The 15,726-nt window shown below is 44.7% G+C and overlaps 1 protein-coding gene and 1 long non-coding RNA gene across 7 annotated transcripts in view; one reads left to right on the forward strand and one right to left on the reverse strand.

The window, feature by feature from the left end:
• Nucleotides 1-9,815, reverse strand: part of GRK3 (G protein-coupled receptor kinase 3) — a 165,582-nt gene extending 155,767 nt beyond the window's left edge. For 3 of the 4 annotated variants that reach the window (XR_012418916.1, XM_045364309.3, XM_065522342.2), the window contains exon 1: nt 9,491-9,815. Coding sequence is in view for 2 of the 4 variants with exons in the window: in XM_045364309.3 (XP_045220244.1) it covers nt 9,491-9,603 (113 nt within the window). In the remaining 2 variants the exon portion in view is untranslated. The remainder of the gene's footprint in view (nt 1-9,490) is intronic. The other variant, XM_065522343.2, reaches the window with a different exon arrangement.
• Nucleotides 9,241-15,726, forward strand: part of LOC102142313 (uncharacterized) — a 46,798-nt gene continuing 40,312 nt past the window's right edge. For 2 of the 3 annotated variants that reach the window (XR_006690153.3, XR_012418917.1), the window contains exons 1-2: nt 9,241-9,564; nt 10,287-10,548. This is a non-coding gene — a long non-coding RNA (uncharacterized lncRNA). The remainder of the gene's footprint in view (nt 9,565-10,286; nt 10,549-15,726) is intronic. The other variant, XR_010578412.2, reaches the window with a different exon arrangement.

Consider the following 15,726-nt stretch of genomic DNA (forward strand, 5'->3'; position numbering starts at 1 on the left):
TCTTACTTAGCCATGAGGATTCATTCCATTTTAAATAGAAGATAGACCCCACCACCACCACCAAATACCTCATATTTTTTAAAAAGATGTTTCTAAAATACCATCATGGTCTTAGACATTCACAAAGGAAAATGAAAGTCTGCAATATTTAACAGCTGTGTAAATGCCATTCCATGCGACTTTTAGCTTTTGGTTTTCTTTGTTTTTTGTGTGTGTTTTGAGATGAGACCTCACTCTGTCAGGCTGGAGTGCAGTGACATGATTTCAGCTCACTGCAATCTGTGCCTGCTGGGCTCAAGCGATCCTCCCATCTCAGCTTCCTGAGTAGCTGGAGCTGGTACCATAGGTGCGCACAACTACTTCCGACTAATTTTCTGTATTTTTGGTAGAGACTGGGTTTTGCCATGTTGCCCAGGCTGGCCTTGAACTCCTGAGCTCAAACGATCCTCCTGCCTTGTCCTCCCAAAGTGCTGGGATTACAGGCGTGAGCCACCACACCTGGCTTCATTTTTAATTTAAACTTTTATCAAAGGCAATAAAGATACGAAAAATTTCAAAGAAATACACCTGAAAATATAACCAGACATATTAGTATCTAAACAAGATGATAAAGATCAGTTGACTGACTTAATAATAAAATGCACGAATACTAACAGCACATTATTCAAGAAAGTTTTATTGCCGACATTGAAGAAGTTTGCTGTCTTCCCTAGCCAATGGGATTTTATGGGGTTTTTTGTTGCTGTTGTTTTGGTTGGTTTTTTTGTTTGTTTGTTTGTGACGGAGTTTTGCTCTTGCCACCTGGGCTAGAGGCAATAGCACGATCTTGGCTCACTGCAACCTCTGCCTCCTGGGTTCAAGCAATTCTTTTGCCTCAGCCTCCCGAGTAGCTAGGATTATAGGCACCTGCCATTATGCCCAGCTAATTTTTGTATTTTTAGTAGAGACGGGGTTTCACCAAGTTGGCCAGGCTGATCTTGAACTCCTGACCTCAGGTGATCCACCTGCCTTGGCCTCCCAAAGTGCTGGGATTACAGTGATTTTATGTTTTTGACTATATGAAACATACCCCCTAATAAATATCCTATGACTTTTTTCTGCATATTTAAAGCTCCCTTTCTTCCTGAAATATTTTAGTCCATAATTATCTAAGAACACCAGTGCCTAGTACCTACTTAGCGGTCAGCAATGGCAGCTGTTGTCATAATACACATGTAACCCATACCTGGCTTCCAAACTCTGACTAACGAAAATATTCATCCCCTAAGCAAACTGGTATAATGAATTTTAAATCATTCAAGGAACCAAATCCTAAAATGGAACTTCAGAGGGACTCAACCACACACTTCAAATAGAATTTATTACTAGCTTTGTCATTACTAAATTAATTATGATAATTTTACAGATCTCTTTTTGGTCTTCATAAATTTTGATATTCTTACTCAGCTCAGTAATGTTCAGACTAATGAGCATAGATTACACACAGCAGTGTGCATTATGAGGAACAACTAAAGGAACTGGGGACAGCTTCCTATAAAAGGCATCTTGAGCTAGAGGAGCTGCCTTCAAATGCTTGATGATCAGTCACATTTGAGAGGAACTAAACTTGTTTCTCACAACCACAAAGGGATAATAAGAGATCAGTGCACAGAAGGTATTACAAGAGAGCTTTCTGATACAACAGTTTCCAAAGATGCTCATCAAAGATGCCTGTGGCTAGATATTAGAGAGGGAAGTCACCCATCAAAAAGCATAACTAGATTGGACATCCCCCAAGATCTTTTCAAACATGAGATACTACAATCCTATGTTATTAACATGCAATCTGTTAATGTCTAAGAAAGACTGGAATGAATCACCTTATACACAATACAATGAAGCCAGCTGCTTTTAGATCATGATTTTTGGTTCATTTTTCTGAAACAAAGACCTCTAAAGAATGAGTCAACTCTGCTAATTGCCTGGTTATACCTATTTAATTAGCACGCTTGCAACTCTTACGCACTGATACCACCATCCCGGAGCCTACGGGATGGATAGATGGATAGATGAAAGAAAGAAAGGAAAAAAGAAAGGGAGGAAGGCAAGCAAGCAAACAAGCATGAGTGCAATGAGATACCATCTCACACCAATTAGAACAGCGATCATTAAAAAGTCAGGAAACAACAGGTGCTGGAGAGGATGTGGAGAAGTAGGAACACTTTTACGCTGTTGGTGGGACTGTAAACTAGTTCAACCATTGTGGAAGACAGTGTGGCGATTCCTCAAGGATCTAGAACTAGAAATACCATTTGACCCAGCCATCCCATTACTGGGTATATACCCAAAAGATCATAAATCATGCTGCTATAAAGACACATGCACACGTATGTTTATTGCGGCACTATTTACAATAGTAAAGACTTGGAACCAACCCAAATGTCCATCAATGATAGACTGGATTAAGAAAATGTGGCACATATATACCATGGAATACTATGCAGCCATAAAAAAGGATGAGTTCATGTCCTTTGTAGGGACATGGATGAAGCTGGAAACCATCGTTCTGGGCAAACTATCACAAGGACAGAAAACCAAACACCACATGTTCTCACTCATAGGTGAGAATTGAACAATGAGAACACTTGGACACAGGGTGGGGAACATCACACACTGGAGCCTGTTGTGGGGTTGGGGGAGAGGGGATGGATAACATTAGGAGATATACCTAATGTAAATGACGAGTTAATGGGTGCAGCACACCAACATGGCACATGTATACATATGTAACAAACCTGCACGTTGTGCACATGTACCCTAGAACTTAAAGTATAATTAAAAAAAAAAAGTGTGAGTGAGGTATCATGCATAGAAGGTTCTAGACACACAGTACCACAATAAGCAACTAGAGGAGGAAAACTAAGAAATCTGGGCAATTAACCTACTTATGAGTCTAAGGCTCCACAATTGCTCTTCTCTGTTCCAACCAATCATCCAGCTTTTTAGAAGTCCTGCCTCCCAAACCCACTCCTTCCTCTCTCAGAGCACATGGCACCAGGGTCTCCTTGCAAGACTGCCTTAATATTCGCTATTACATTGTACTTTTTTAAAGGTGTACTTGTATCTTACACTATACATAATCTCAACAATAACCCTATAGTATAAATGTTTTTAATCATTTCTTTTAATATTCCTTCCCATCTTTTTTCTTGAGTTATCCATGTCTGAAATTCAATATGGGTAATTTTTAATGTTTCCTATTATTTACAAATGTATTGCACGACAGAAAATGCTCACAAGGCAGATTTTTATTGGGACATTTTACAATCGGAAAGAAATAGATATTGTATTTTACAGATGGAGAAACTAAATACAGCAAATTTAAGTGACTTGCAGAGGTCCCACAGCAAGTTGCCAGTGGAATCAGATCCTTACCTCTGGCTCCTGATCTAGAACCTTCTCTTACACGACAGTTTGGCAGGTAGTAGGGAAGGCACAGGAAAACGAGGGGCCCAGCAATGACAGTGGCCTTCTGGTGCACTAAGGATGGAGGTCTGGGCTGGCTATTTTCCTATCAGCATCTTTTCCTGCTCCTGAGACTGTAGGAGAAGGAAATGGTGGCAAACGACAGTACGGGTCCAAGGCTGGATCAAGCTGACTTTTACCAACTACCAATCACAAAATAGTTTACAAAATATTTTGCAAAAACATTTTCACTGCATTTGCAATGGGCTCTTTATATAGTGTCCTACATAGAAAGTATTCAAATATGCGTATGCTCCAGTGGAAGCAGAGAGGACCCAAAAGATGGCTTCCAAAATTAGAAGAAACATTTACAGGCTATGAAGAGCCACATTATTACTTATTCTGCATTTTAGACCCACAGAGCAATCACAAAGGGCCCAGGGGTTGTAACTTCTAATCAATGGTAAAAATAGGAAGGGAAGAATAAAAAAGTAAGAAATCAGAGAAGGAGAGGGGGGCCGGGATATCCAGTCCCATTCGCATGCAAATTACTTACCATACAAATGATTCTGCAATAATAGAGTAAAAGTTGCCAAATTAATCATTTCCATGTCCCCACTGCCAATGTCCAGAGAATAAGAAGAGACAATGATAGCCATGCACACAGCCTACATTGTCACCTACAGTGGTCCGCAGATATGTGACTGTATTAACAAAGGAAGATTATTTGAATGAGAAAGTGATTGTTATTGCAAATAAAGCCAAATATACTGTTTTTCCCTTTTACTCTTTTCCCAGAAATGAAAAATTCAGGGCAGGGGACAGCTCAGGCTACTCCTTTTTTAAATAAAAAGGAGAGGGGGCAGCTCAGGCGGCCCCTTTTCTAAATAAAAAGACAGCACAAATCCTGTTTTGAGGCTGGGGGGTGAGATGGTGTATTACACAATTTCTCACGAACACCAGCAAGACTGCATGGCTTGTGTTAAACAGAATAGGCATTTAACCCTCAAGCTCATGGGAAATAAGGAACAAGCTGCTTATTCACTTAATCATAATTACCGTTTCTGCAGGTCCCAGAGGAATAGGTGTTCTCTATCAGTCTCTGAGGACTAGCAGCCGATCGGGAGAGTACGAAAAAGGATTTTTCCCCCAAATAAAAAGTCTCGCAGTTTCATCCATTCCTTGCAAAATAAGACGCGAGGGAGTTTGGTATTCATTTTTGGTGAGGCAGCCCAGCAAGACCCTGCCTGGGCTGGGAAAGACCCCGAGCTGCGCAAAACCTGGGCGTCATTCCTGCCTCCGCCACTGTCAGGTGTCACCTGGGCTGAGCTCCTTACCTTCCCTGAGTGTCTGCTCCTTCTGTTAAATGGAGCTAATGCAACTCACCTGGTGGAACTATTGTGGGGACAAATGAACTAATTATGCCAACCGCCTGACAGAGGATGAGCTCTCAATTAAAGGTAGTTAATACATTATGACATCATGGAGGTTAAACTTCTCTTTCGCTTGCCAGGGCTCCAGGGACCCTAGGGAGGCCAGGCGTCCTGCTAGCTATTTAATACTATTTTGCATTTCACTACTCTGCTGGCCAGCCACTGACTGAAAAAGACCTGCGCTTCCCTTCCTCTAGCCTTGACACCTTCGTCTGATAGTTTCCATCCTTGCCCAAACAGATGTTTGGCAAAGTCCAACTCAGTGTACTGGGGAAACACTTTAAGAGGCTGCCTCTAAGAACACATTGCGTGTAAAAGCTAGAACTGCTTGTACCTCAGAGAGATCTATGAGGCTCTCCATTCGAAGCATTTCACGATGCTCGGCTTTGGCAGATTCTAGGTCCAAAACAGATTTCGCCGGAACATTCATTTCTAAGAATTGACAACTACACGCACTTCTTGCATCTTCAAGTCACTGGCACAAGTTAACTTGGACCAAGAATGAAGTAATAACTGAAAGGTCAGAACCAATTATGTTTTGAATTTGTACCTTAATGAAAAAGCAGCAAGAACACTACTGCTTACTCAGAGAACTACTCCTATCAATAATAAGAAATACTTTCTTTCTAAAGGCTATTTGTGCTTCGAACATGGACTTTTCAGTTAAAAATTAGGCTATGAGTACCGGAGAATGAAGACACAGAAAACTCTACAGCCTAAACAGAGAGGAATATTTCAAGTTATCCACCAACCACTTACTGATTGGAGTTAGAAAATTACTGAATAAATTCCGTGTCCACTAAAGAAGAAAACTGGGCCACTAGCAGTAGCTGCACAAACAGAAAGATGCAAACTACCATATCACTATGGAGACTATGTTTAGCTAGTTCTTCAAAGGTAATCACTAACAAATTATTGTAAAACACTTACCAAACATCATGTGTTCTATGCATTATCCTATATTCTATATTCATTCTTTTTTATTATTCTATATTCCATGCATATAGAATAATAAAAGTCATCTATACGCTATTTGTTTGTGCTTAAATAAAATCTTCAAGCAATTACACTTTAAAGCAAACATCCTTCTTGGCTCGACTCTGTGCATTTTACACTAGTCTATAAGCTCCATGAAGGAAGGGGCTGTGGCTGGGTTTGTCATAGTATCCCGGGCCTGGCTCATAGAAATGGCTCTACAACTATGTACTGAATTAATGTCATAAACGGTATCATAAATGTCCTTTAAGGACTCTCAGTCCTCCTAGAAAATTACAAAGAATCTTTAAAATGTCATTTCAGCCCTTCCTATCATATTGTATGAATACTTTGAAAGGACAAGCTTTGCAATAGGTGATCCAACATTCGCAATGTCCAGTAAACAGAAATGAGACTCCAGGGGAAAGATGAAGTTCACGTTACTCAACCTCTTTCAACTATGTGTGATTTCAAGTCATCTGAATTTCGTTCTGTTTTTAAAAAAAGAGTAACCGAGTAATACAGCCTACAGTAAAAGTCATCTGAATCACTCCAGGGTTTAAGATGTTGACTTTTCGTGGGCCTTTGCTTATGAATTAGACCTTACTTAAGTAAAAGTATTTCTTTTCCAACGTGACGTAAAACAACTGGCCTGCACATCTAAATGCTCCTGTTTTAACTGGGCCTGCACAGGGAGTCTGTGGGTCACAGTCTACTACTCCCAATAGGGCCCATTATCAGCTACATTAGCCCAACAACATTTCGGTAAACTAAAGCAGCTATACCATTTGGACAAATAGTCAGCTTTTCCAGGATTTGCACTCATTGGTTAATTGAATAATGTGTCAACATAACAAAATGTTTGCCTCTTGCCATCTCAGAGAAGCAAAATCTCCCCTGGGCAGAATGTTCCATTTTCTGAGACTCTCCTGTAATAGCAGGAAGCTGCAAACCCAGTGTTTCATTTAAATTAGCTAGATATTTCGTTCTGATGCTCTTCTGTTTAAAACTGTGGAAAAGGCAAAGTAACTAAAATAAGGAAGCACAAAGAATAGTGACTGCAAATAATTTGCTGGAAATAAAAAAATCACTAGTGATAGACCAAAGGCAAATTAAAATGTATGCTTCTCATTCAGATACTAAAAATACAAATCTGAACATCTCTTTCAAGAATACCAAAAACTGGGGGTCACATGGCTTGCTCTATAATGAAGCTGAAATAGAAACTCTTATCAGAAAACATTTGACCCGTATCCCTTTCAACAAAAGTGTGAAGTCATACCAGCCATTTAAGTCATTAGGCTGGGGCATTTTAACACGCAGTTAACTTTCTTACAGGATCTAGAAATTCCCCAACCCCCAACCTCCAAATCAAATAGGTAGGCTACTAACTGCCATCCCGTGGTAGACAGAATTTTGCAAGATGTTGTACCTGATAATCTCAATGTGACAGAATCCTAACACAGCCCAAGGAGTGACTGTTACTATGTAAATAGCTACATTACAAAACTAAAGCCAAAGCCACTAAGATAAGTAGAAAACAAATTAGAATCTCAGGGGGAGGTTCCAATGGCCCAATTCGAGAGTCTATTTTAAAAAGAGCAACAGAATAACAATTACTGAAGAGCTGTTTCCTAAAATTACTCTCTGGTTGGTATTTCTCAATTTTAAAATGTCATGAGAAATATGCTGGCTGTCACTCTGCCTTAAAAGAAAGCATTACCAAAGAATACCACTGAAAAACAAAGGCATTCATACAAGGAAGTGAACACCCTAAGCGCATAAGTAAGTTCTTAAGAGGGACACTAAAAAAGCAGAAGTCACATTAAGTTCCAAATACCAAGAAAAAAAGAAAACTAAACAGAAGTTCCTAACTTTAGTAATATTATATTCTACCCCCCAAAAAAATAACTGCCCATGAGTTGAGATTTATCAATTGTATATATAGAAACCCCACATATTTAGGACTCCCTGCCTTTGGGTGGTGGAGGGACACTAGGAAAGGCAAGAGAAAAAGGAATTAAGCCTTTTTCTACCACATTTATAAAAATGGACAATTTTTTCGGTGAAATTTAGGTTTGATATAGGAGTTCTTGTTCTCTAAGTAAGTTTCCCACTTGCCGGAAATTTTAAGCAGCACTGATTATTTCAATTAGCTTCAGATCTGCTACACTCTGGAATAGGGGTGTTAAACTCACGACATCGCAGACAGGTTTGCACTTTTCCCTGATTTTCACTACTTGGCATTGCCTATCAAAGAGTAGCACACCCTGCAAAGCCAACAAGAGGCCTGGGCTAAGGAGGAAAAAGAGGCCAAAAATATCCAGCAAGCAAGTCTTCATTTGCACAATTTAGCTTTTCACAACAAATAACAAGCGGACTGGTATTCTCTGCATCATAGGGCTCATAGATGGACTTGTAAAAAAATCATATGATGATCACTTAGCATTAGGTAACATTTAAGCAATCTCGGGCGCCTAACGCTTGACGGACTGATGATTTCAAAAGGACAGTAACTTTGGTGTAGATTCCAATATTTTACAGAATTGCATGGTTTCAAATTCACCATAAAGAAAATGCCTCTTTTGAGCATCAATTCCAAGAGCTATTTAGCATCAAGGAACCGCATTAGCTGCACAACTCATGATGGTGTTAATTAGGAAAAAGGAGCTAGAGAAAAAAAAAATCCATCGCTGAAGCCTTGATACACTATTTAAAACTCACCATTAACCTGACGAACTAGTTTTTCTGGGGAAGTGCTGATGATACGAACTAGCAAAAAAATTTACTAGTTCCTTAATAATAAATCATTTGAGAGAAAATTGCAACTTGGTATGGACCTCACCGAGCCCCTCGCCAATTCAATCGGGCCCTCCTTTGATAATTTAACAACAAATTCCTGTCTGGAATCATCCGTTCAAGTGTCTTTTTAAGTGACTCCCGTTTCAATTTTTTAATGAAGTGCCACCAGTAGATCTACAAGTTGAGGAAAGCAGCTCAGGTGACACACTTCGCACCAAAAAGAATATTGAGTGGGTCAAAATCCTGCCTAGGCACAAAATAGAAGAGAAGCCTAAGAAGGCGACTAGACTTAGTGACTACAAGAAGAGCAAGCACTGAAAACAGCAGTTTACCTCGGACCATAAGCAACAAGCCTGCAGTCCCCAGGTAAGCAGCCCAGAGGGAGCTGAGAGATGAAGTTGGAAAGGGGGACCGCAGAGCCCGGGAAGAAGCAGCGACCAGGATGGAGCGCAAAGGAGTGACAGGAAAGGAGCCAAGGGGGACCACACCAATGCAACAGGAAGAACCACGGGGATGGGACAGGGCAGGACAGGGCTGGGCGGGAGGGGGCGAGAGGGATGGAGCTAGTCCAGCAAAGTCATAACCTGGCGCTCGCTGCGCGCAGGGCGCCGCGCCGGGCATTTCGGAGCGCTCTCTCCCGGAGTGCCCCCCACCAGCCCTCCGATGCCCCATTTCAGAGACTGGAACAACGAGGCTGGCCCCGCATCGCCCGCTCCGCTGTGTCACCCGCCCCGGGGCAGCGGAGGCTCAGTGCCTGACCCTCCAGGAAGCAGGGAGTCGCTGGCGGCCGCAGGGGGCGGCGGCTTGGGGCCGGCGCCGGCCGGGGCAGCTGGTACCTGGGCTCCGGCAGGACGATCCTCTTGCTTGCGCGGGCGGCCGGGGTAGCCTTGCTCTTCTCCATGGCCATCAGGTAACTGACATCGGCCAGCACGGCCTCCAGGTCCGCCATGTTGGCGAGCTTTGGCGGCGGCGGCGGCGGTTACTCGGGACCTGGACGGGACGCGCGCCCGCCGCCGCCGCCCGCCGCGCCCCGACCTGGGGGGGCCGCCCCGGGGCAGCCCCCCCTCCGCGCGCCCCCGCCCCGCGCGCGCGCCGCGCGCCCCACCAGCGCCCTGCGCGCGCCGCAGGCTGTAGCCCGCCGGGGTCGCCGCGCGCCTCCCCGCTCCGCCCCCTCGCGCGCCGCCCGCCGGCCCGCGCACGCGCGCCGCCCCCTGCTCCTTCCGCGAGGGTCTGCGGGGAGCGCGCGCCCGACGGTCGGCGCCCCTGGGTGCACAGTCCCGGCGGCCCGGCTCTGCCAGCGCCTCCTGACCAAGTCTCTACGGTCGCCCTCCCCTCGGGGTGGCCACGAGGGACTCCTCCTCCTCTTCCTCCTCCCTTCCCTCCCCCTCGGCCTCCGCCTTCTCCTTCTCCCCCTTGTTCGCTGCCCCGACCTCCCGCCCCCAGCTCCATGCGCTCTCTTGCCAGCCCCGCTCATCCAGAGAAGCCCTGGGCCCGATGCCCACTACCCAAGGGGCACCGGGGAGGCCTCTGCTCCCTGGACACAGTAGTTCTCAAACTGGACAGTGTCAATCAGCATCCTCCGGGAGGTCAGGGGTGGCCCTGGAAATACACGTGTCCCACCTGTCCCCGCAGGTGATGAAACTCCTGCTCTGGTCCGAGCTACCCCTGAACAGCGCTCAGCGGGCCGGGCCCCCAACCTGGCTCCTGACCCTGAAAATCCCCCCAACCCCGCCGTGAGAATTCAGCGAAGAGTAAAAGCTGGAAAAAGTTGCGTGTCTCAGGCTAAGCAGAACAAAGTGGGTGACGGCTCCCCCTCTTGAACAGAGATGCCGTTAGGGAGCCCCCTGATGGAAGAGCTCTTGGCTTAAGAAGGTCACCACTCCCTTGCACCCAGGTGAGAGGTTTGAGTTTGGGTGTTGAAATGGTGTTGAGAAATAGAATGAGAGAGATTATTCCTGTCGTTAGGGTATTACGGTCAATACTAGGGACAATTAGGAAGCATCTACTGCGAGCACACTCGCACCACGAGGGTGATTTAGGGAAGTGGAGAGGCGAGATAGCGCCCAAACACCCAAGCTAGGGGGGAATTTCCAGCTTCCCGATCTTCGGTCTCGGTGTCTTTCGTCATCACTCCACCCCCTGCCTGGGGTTTTCAGTTGCTTCTTATTTTTCTACAGTGTGCACACAAGTCCACACTCAGGATCCATATGACACTCAGGCTGGCGTGGTGTTAAGGGACACGCAGGCAGTCTTAGGAAGACCTAACCTGGAAATGAATGTTTTAAAATCCCTTTCATTCACCTGAATTGGTCACGTATTTCCACGAGCCTAGACGTTGCTAGAATTTGAGTAAATGTTCTGTCCATAACTTACAGGGTTAACGGGACCCACCAGACACAGTTAAGGTCAAATTTCGGGTATTTCATGTAATGTCATTGCAGAAGCAGCCTGATTCCGTCATCAAGTAGCCTGATACCCTCTTTTGTTTTCTCTCCCAGCCCGCCACCCCCCACAATCTAATTCCCTGCTAAGCCTGCCATCACCATTGACCAGTTTTACCATATGCTTCTCAAGATCCAAGGCACAATAGGCATAAAGTTGTCCTGAAAAGCACAAGAGGAGTGTCAGAAGTAGGAATGGCTGTTGAAGGAGCTTGGTCTGGCAGCAGAAAGTTGAAATGACAGGCAAGCATGAAATATATTAATGAGACAAAGCTATGCATGAGCCAAATATCAAACTTTAATCTTCTACCCACTGTTTTTTTTTTTTTTTTTTTTGCTTAGAAACAGGAAGACAGAATGTCTTGTCGAGGGTCACCCCAGGAGGAGGAGTAAATTCCCCAAAAAGCAGAACATATTTTTATGATTTAATTAATACAGTTTCTCTCAATGTGTCTGTTTATCATTTGAGCATCCACATGATCAGACCTGACATCCGCCTGCATTTTTTGGTCGTCTTTGACTTCAGTTAAGAACCTTTTGGGTTTTGCTTTTTGCTCTTTTTTTCCCCCAGCAGTGCTGTGTAGTAAGTTTGGAACAAGACACACCTGAAATCAAATCCCTGCTCTGTGCTGGGTGATCTTCGAGGCAGTCTTTTACCTCTTTCTACTTTATTGTTCTCATAGGAAAAGTAGTAATAAGGCCTTTTACCCCAGGGTTGTTGAGAAGACAGAGGAGAAAAAGCACATAAAAATGCACCTTGTTGGGTGCGGTGGCTCAATGCCAGCACTTTGGGAGGCTGAGGCAGGTGGATTGCTTGATGCCAGGAGTTCAAGACCAGCCTGGCCAACATGAAAAATACATTAAAAATAATGTCTCTATTAAAAATACAAAAATTAGCCAGGCATGGTGGTGCACGCCTGTAATCCCAGCTACTCGGGAGACTGAGGCAGAAGAATCGCTTGAACCCAGGAAGCAAAAGCTGCAGTAAGTCAAGATTGCAGCATTGGCCAGGGGTGGTGGCTCATGCCTGTAATCCCAGTACTTTGGGAGGCCGAGGAGGGTGGATCACGAGGTCAGGAGATCGAGACTATCCTGGCTAACACGGTGAAACCCCCGTCTGCACTAAAAATACAAGAACAAAATAAACTGGGCATGGTGGCGGGCGCCTGTAGTGCCAGCTTCTTGGGAGACTGAGGCAGGAGAATGGTGTGAACCCGGGAGGTGGAGCTTGCAGTGAGCCGAGATCGCGCCACTGCACTCCAGCCTGGGCAACAGAGCAGGACCCTGTCTTAAAAAAAAAAAAAAGTATCTTGCCTGGCACCCAGTAGATCCTCTATAAAGGTCATAGCACTTCCTGTATTTATTTTGCTTCATTTTACCCTGGCATGCTATAGAAGATACTGAAACTAGTTGTTCACAGTCATTACACTTGAAGCAGGAAGACCCCTTACCAAAAATAACGTCTCCCTAGGGCATTTCTAGGAAGCAAAATGGCAAAAACATTTGCATTTATAAACATGAGCAATTACTCTTTTGGCAGAAAGAACAAGGAGTCCAAAATTTGTTCCTCTAACTGAGGCCCCTACACCATTTGAGTCAGCTGACTCAATTACCCAGGGGTATTTTTTTCTGGTATACATAATGTATCAATTTCTGTTCCCTGGCTGTCTCTTTGGTTGTCTCACTTTCTCCACCCCCCTCTTATTTCTCTTTTTCTTGACTCTCTTAATACTGCATAGCTTTTTGTGTTCACTGCAAACAAAAGGTGTTAATGACAGTGATGAAGTTGTCATCACTGACCTGCTGGATCCTGTTACTAAACACCATCCCCAGCCTGTAATCATTACAAAGAACAGAGAAAACAAATAGCAAACCATTTGTACTTAGTTAATAATGCTCCCTTGCAAATAATTATGTTTCCCACCCCCAGAGGATTTAAATGACTTCGGGCTCACGCTGCTTGTGATAATAGACAAAACTCCAGCGTTCCCACAAGATTCATAATGTTTCCTTTTCTTCTTTTCTACGCCTTCCCATCGTTAGAGGAGATGTTACTGAGATGGGTGCGTTAAAGTTTAGGCTTTTCAGAGTTTATTTTACTAACAACTGAAAGGAAAAAAGCTAACTAGAACTGACTGGTCTGATTTGTTTTAGATTCTGGGCTTTACTAGGACTTCCTACTCTCAGAATCTCTGGATTATAAAATCTGGGTGGGGTGGGAGCTGGAAAATTAATCACGGATGAAAAGAAAATCAACTCTAAGGCTCCAGTTAGAAGATTTTTGAAAATGGCAGAACATGACTGGCCTTCATTCAAGTCAAAATATTTAAAGCAATCCTTGCTAAGAAGAACTTGATTTTGTATAAGCAGTCCCTTAAATAGAGTTGCTTCTCAAGAAACCCACACACAATTGAGGTTTGAATGGTGTTATTTACAAGCACCTCACTCTGTAAGCCTCTGCAGGTATTTCTAGCCTCCGAGGGGCCACTGTCCCATTTCACCTGTAATTTGGATCACAATTCTGTTTATTGTCACACACATCATACAAACTGCTTTTCATGCTACTTTTATCCACAAAGCTTTACAAACTTTAATGGCAGCTCTATATATGGCAACTTTAAAAAGATCTGCCAAAAGGTATGACACCAGCCTTTGGTTTTATTAAACTATCCCCGATTAGCACTGAAATGATGTTCAATACTGAAGTACTTTCCTTTCAATATGTGAGTGGAAACAATTTCTCTATGGGTGCTGCTGGTCGGAGAGTCACAGTGTTGTGGTTCAGAGCATGGACTCAGAAGTCAAATGGCCTGGATAAGAAGCCCAAGACCAGTCCTCCTGAGCTGTGTGACCTTAGACAAGTTGTCTGCTCTCTCTGTGTCTCAGCTCTGTCTCAGATTGCCGTGACAGCAATGCTGTAACAGGTAAAAAGCACTTAGAACTGTGTCTGGCACACAGAAAGCACTCAATAAATATTGACCGGGTTAGCAGCAGCCGCAGCATCATTGGAGCATCTCCACATCATGCAGGGCCTGATGGAAAGAGAGACCAGCACTGAGAATGAACAAAACAGCGCTGGCTCTGACCCGCTGGCTCTGGCATTGCTGAATAACTCTAAGCCAGTCTCTTAAGCTTTTTTTTTTTTTTTTTTTTTGAGACAGAGTCTCGCTGTGTCGCCCAGGCTGGAGTGCAGTGGCCGGATCTCAGCTCACTGCAAGCTCTGCCTCCCGGGTTTTTATGCCATTCTCCTGCCTCAGCCTCCCGAGTAGCCGGGACTACAGGCGCCCGCCACCTCGCCCGGCTAGTTTTTTGTATTTTTTAGTAGAGACGGGGTTTCACCGTGTTAGCCAGGATGGTCTCAAACTCCTGACCTCGTGATCCGCCCGTCTCGGCCTCCCAAAGTGCTGGGATTACAGGCTTGAGCCACCGCGCCCGGCCCTCTTAAGCTTTTTAAATCTCACTTTTCACCAATAACTAACGAAAGGATTGAAGGAGTGGGTCCCCTGAGGTCTTTTCAAATTCTAAAAGTCTCCAGCTTTAATCCTGCAGTGAATCATTTTGCAAGGTAGAGAATACTCACCTCCCTCCATCACATCTTACGAGTTTAGGTTTCAGTGCATAGGGCAATACTCAGGGCATTAATCATTCCCACTGTCACGGTAGCCTGCAGGTGAGGTGAGCAACCCATTAGTTTGCTTCTGGAAACAAGGCTGTCTGTATTTGTTCCCCCAGCATCTGCACTCAGCACACTGACTTTGCTCAATACATGTGTCGGATGGGTAAGTGAGTAAATGAATGAATGACGTAAAGATTGTAGATTCTCTCAACCTTCTATTGGAAAATAACCTAAAGGGAGGGGGGAAAATTGCTACTTAAAACCACAAGTGCCACTCAAGGGATGCCTCCTATGAAAGGAGGAGTGCTAACTGCCAGGTCCCCACTGGTCCTTGGTGCTGCTTATGGCCTGGAAGGCCTCTCCTACAGCCAAGAGCCCTGATGTGCTTGGGCTGTGCAAAGGTGAGTCTGGGAACTCTAGGCATAGGAATGGACAGCGCTCACTCCCTTTGCCTCAGAAAGGGGATTTACAGAGGAACTTGAAAGAGGGAGTAAGAGAGAGGGCAACAAGATGGGCCGAGGCTAGGCACTGCATGCAGTGGCCGTCAAGCCTGGGGGTGGGGTGGTCTGGAAAACATTCCGGAACAGGAAATCTGTGTTTCCGTCTTCTGTGCCATTTGAAGTTCTGTACGGCAATGCCGTGCTTTTCCAGTGACCCTTACAACTTCCCAGCTTGTATTTGTGGGTACTTTGATGGAAAGTCGCAGGGGAGGCAGGGAACCAGGGCTGGGATCAATAGCAGGACCGAGATAAAGGAACAGTTGTAAGAGCAAGAGAACAAGAACTCAGCAAAAGCAGGGAATTTGGGGCCTGCCATGATGATGGGAACGTGGGCTCCGATGATCTGCAGACAGCCAAGGCAGACCTTGGCCTCTCCGTGGGACTGGAAAGCCCAGCTTGTCTCCCTCTCAAGGAGTAAGAAGATGACCTCTGGATACGTGACCTCTGGATACAAAAGGCCAGAACTTTTCTGCATCACAAAGTCACCTCTGGCCCTTAGCCTGGTGGCCTTCCCT

The sequence above is a fragment of the Macaca fascicularis genome, chromosome 10 (assembly GCF_037993035.2).
Source record: "Macaca fascicularis isolate 582-1 chromosome 10, T2T-MFA8v1.1".
NCBI lineage: Eukaryota > Metazoa > Chordata > Mammalia > Primates > Cercopithecidae > Macaca > Macaca fascicularis.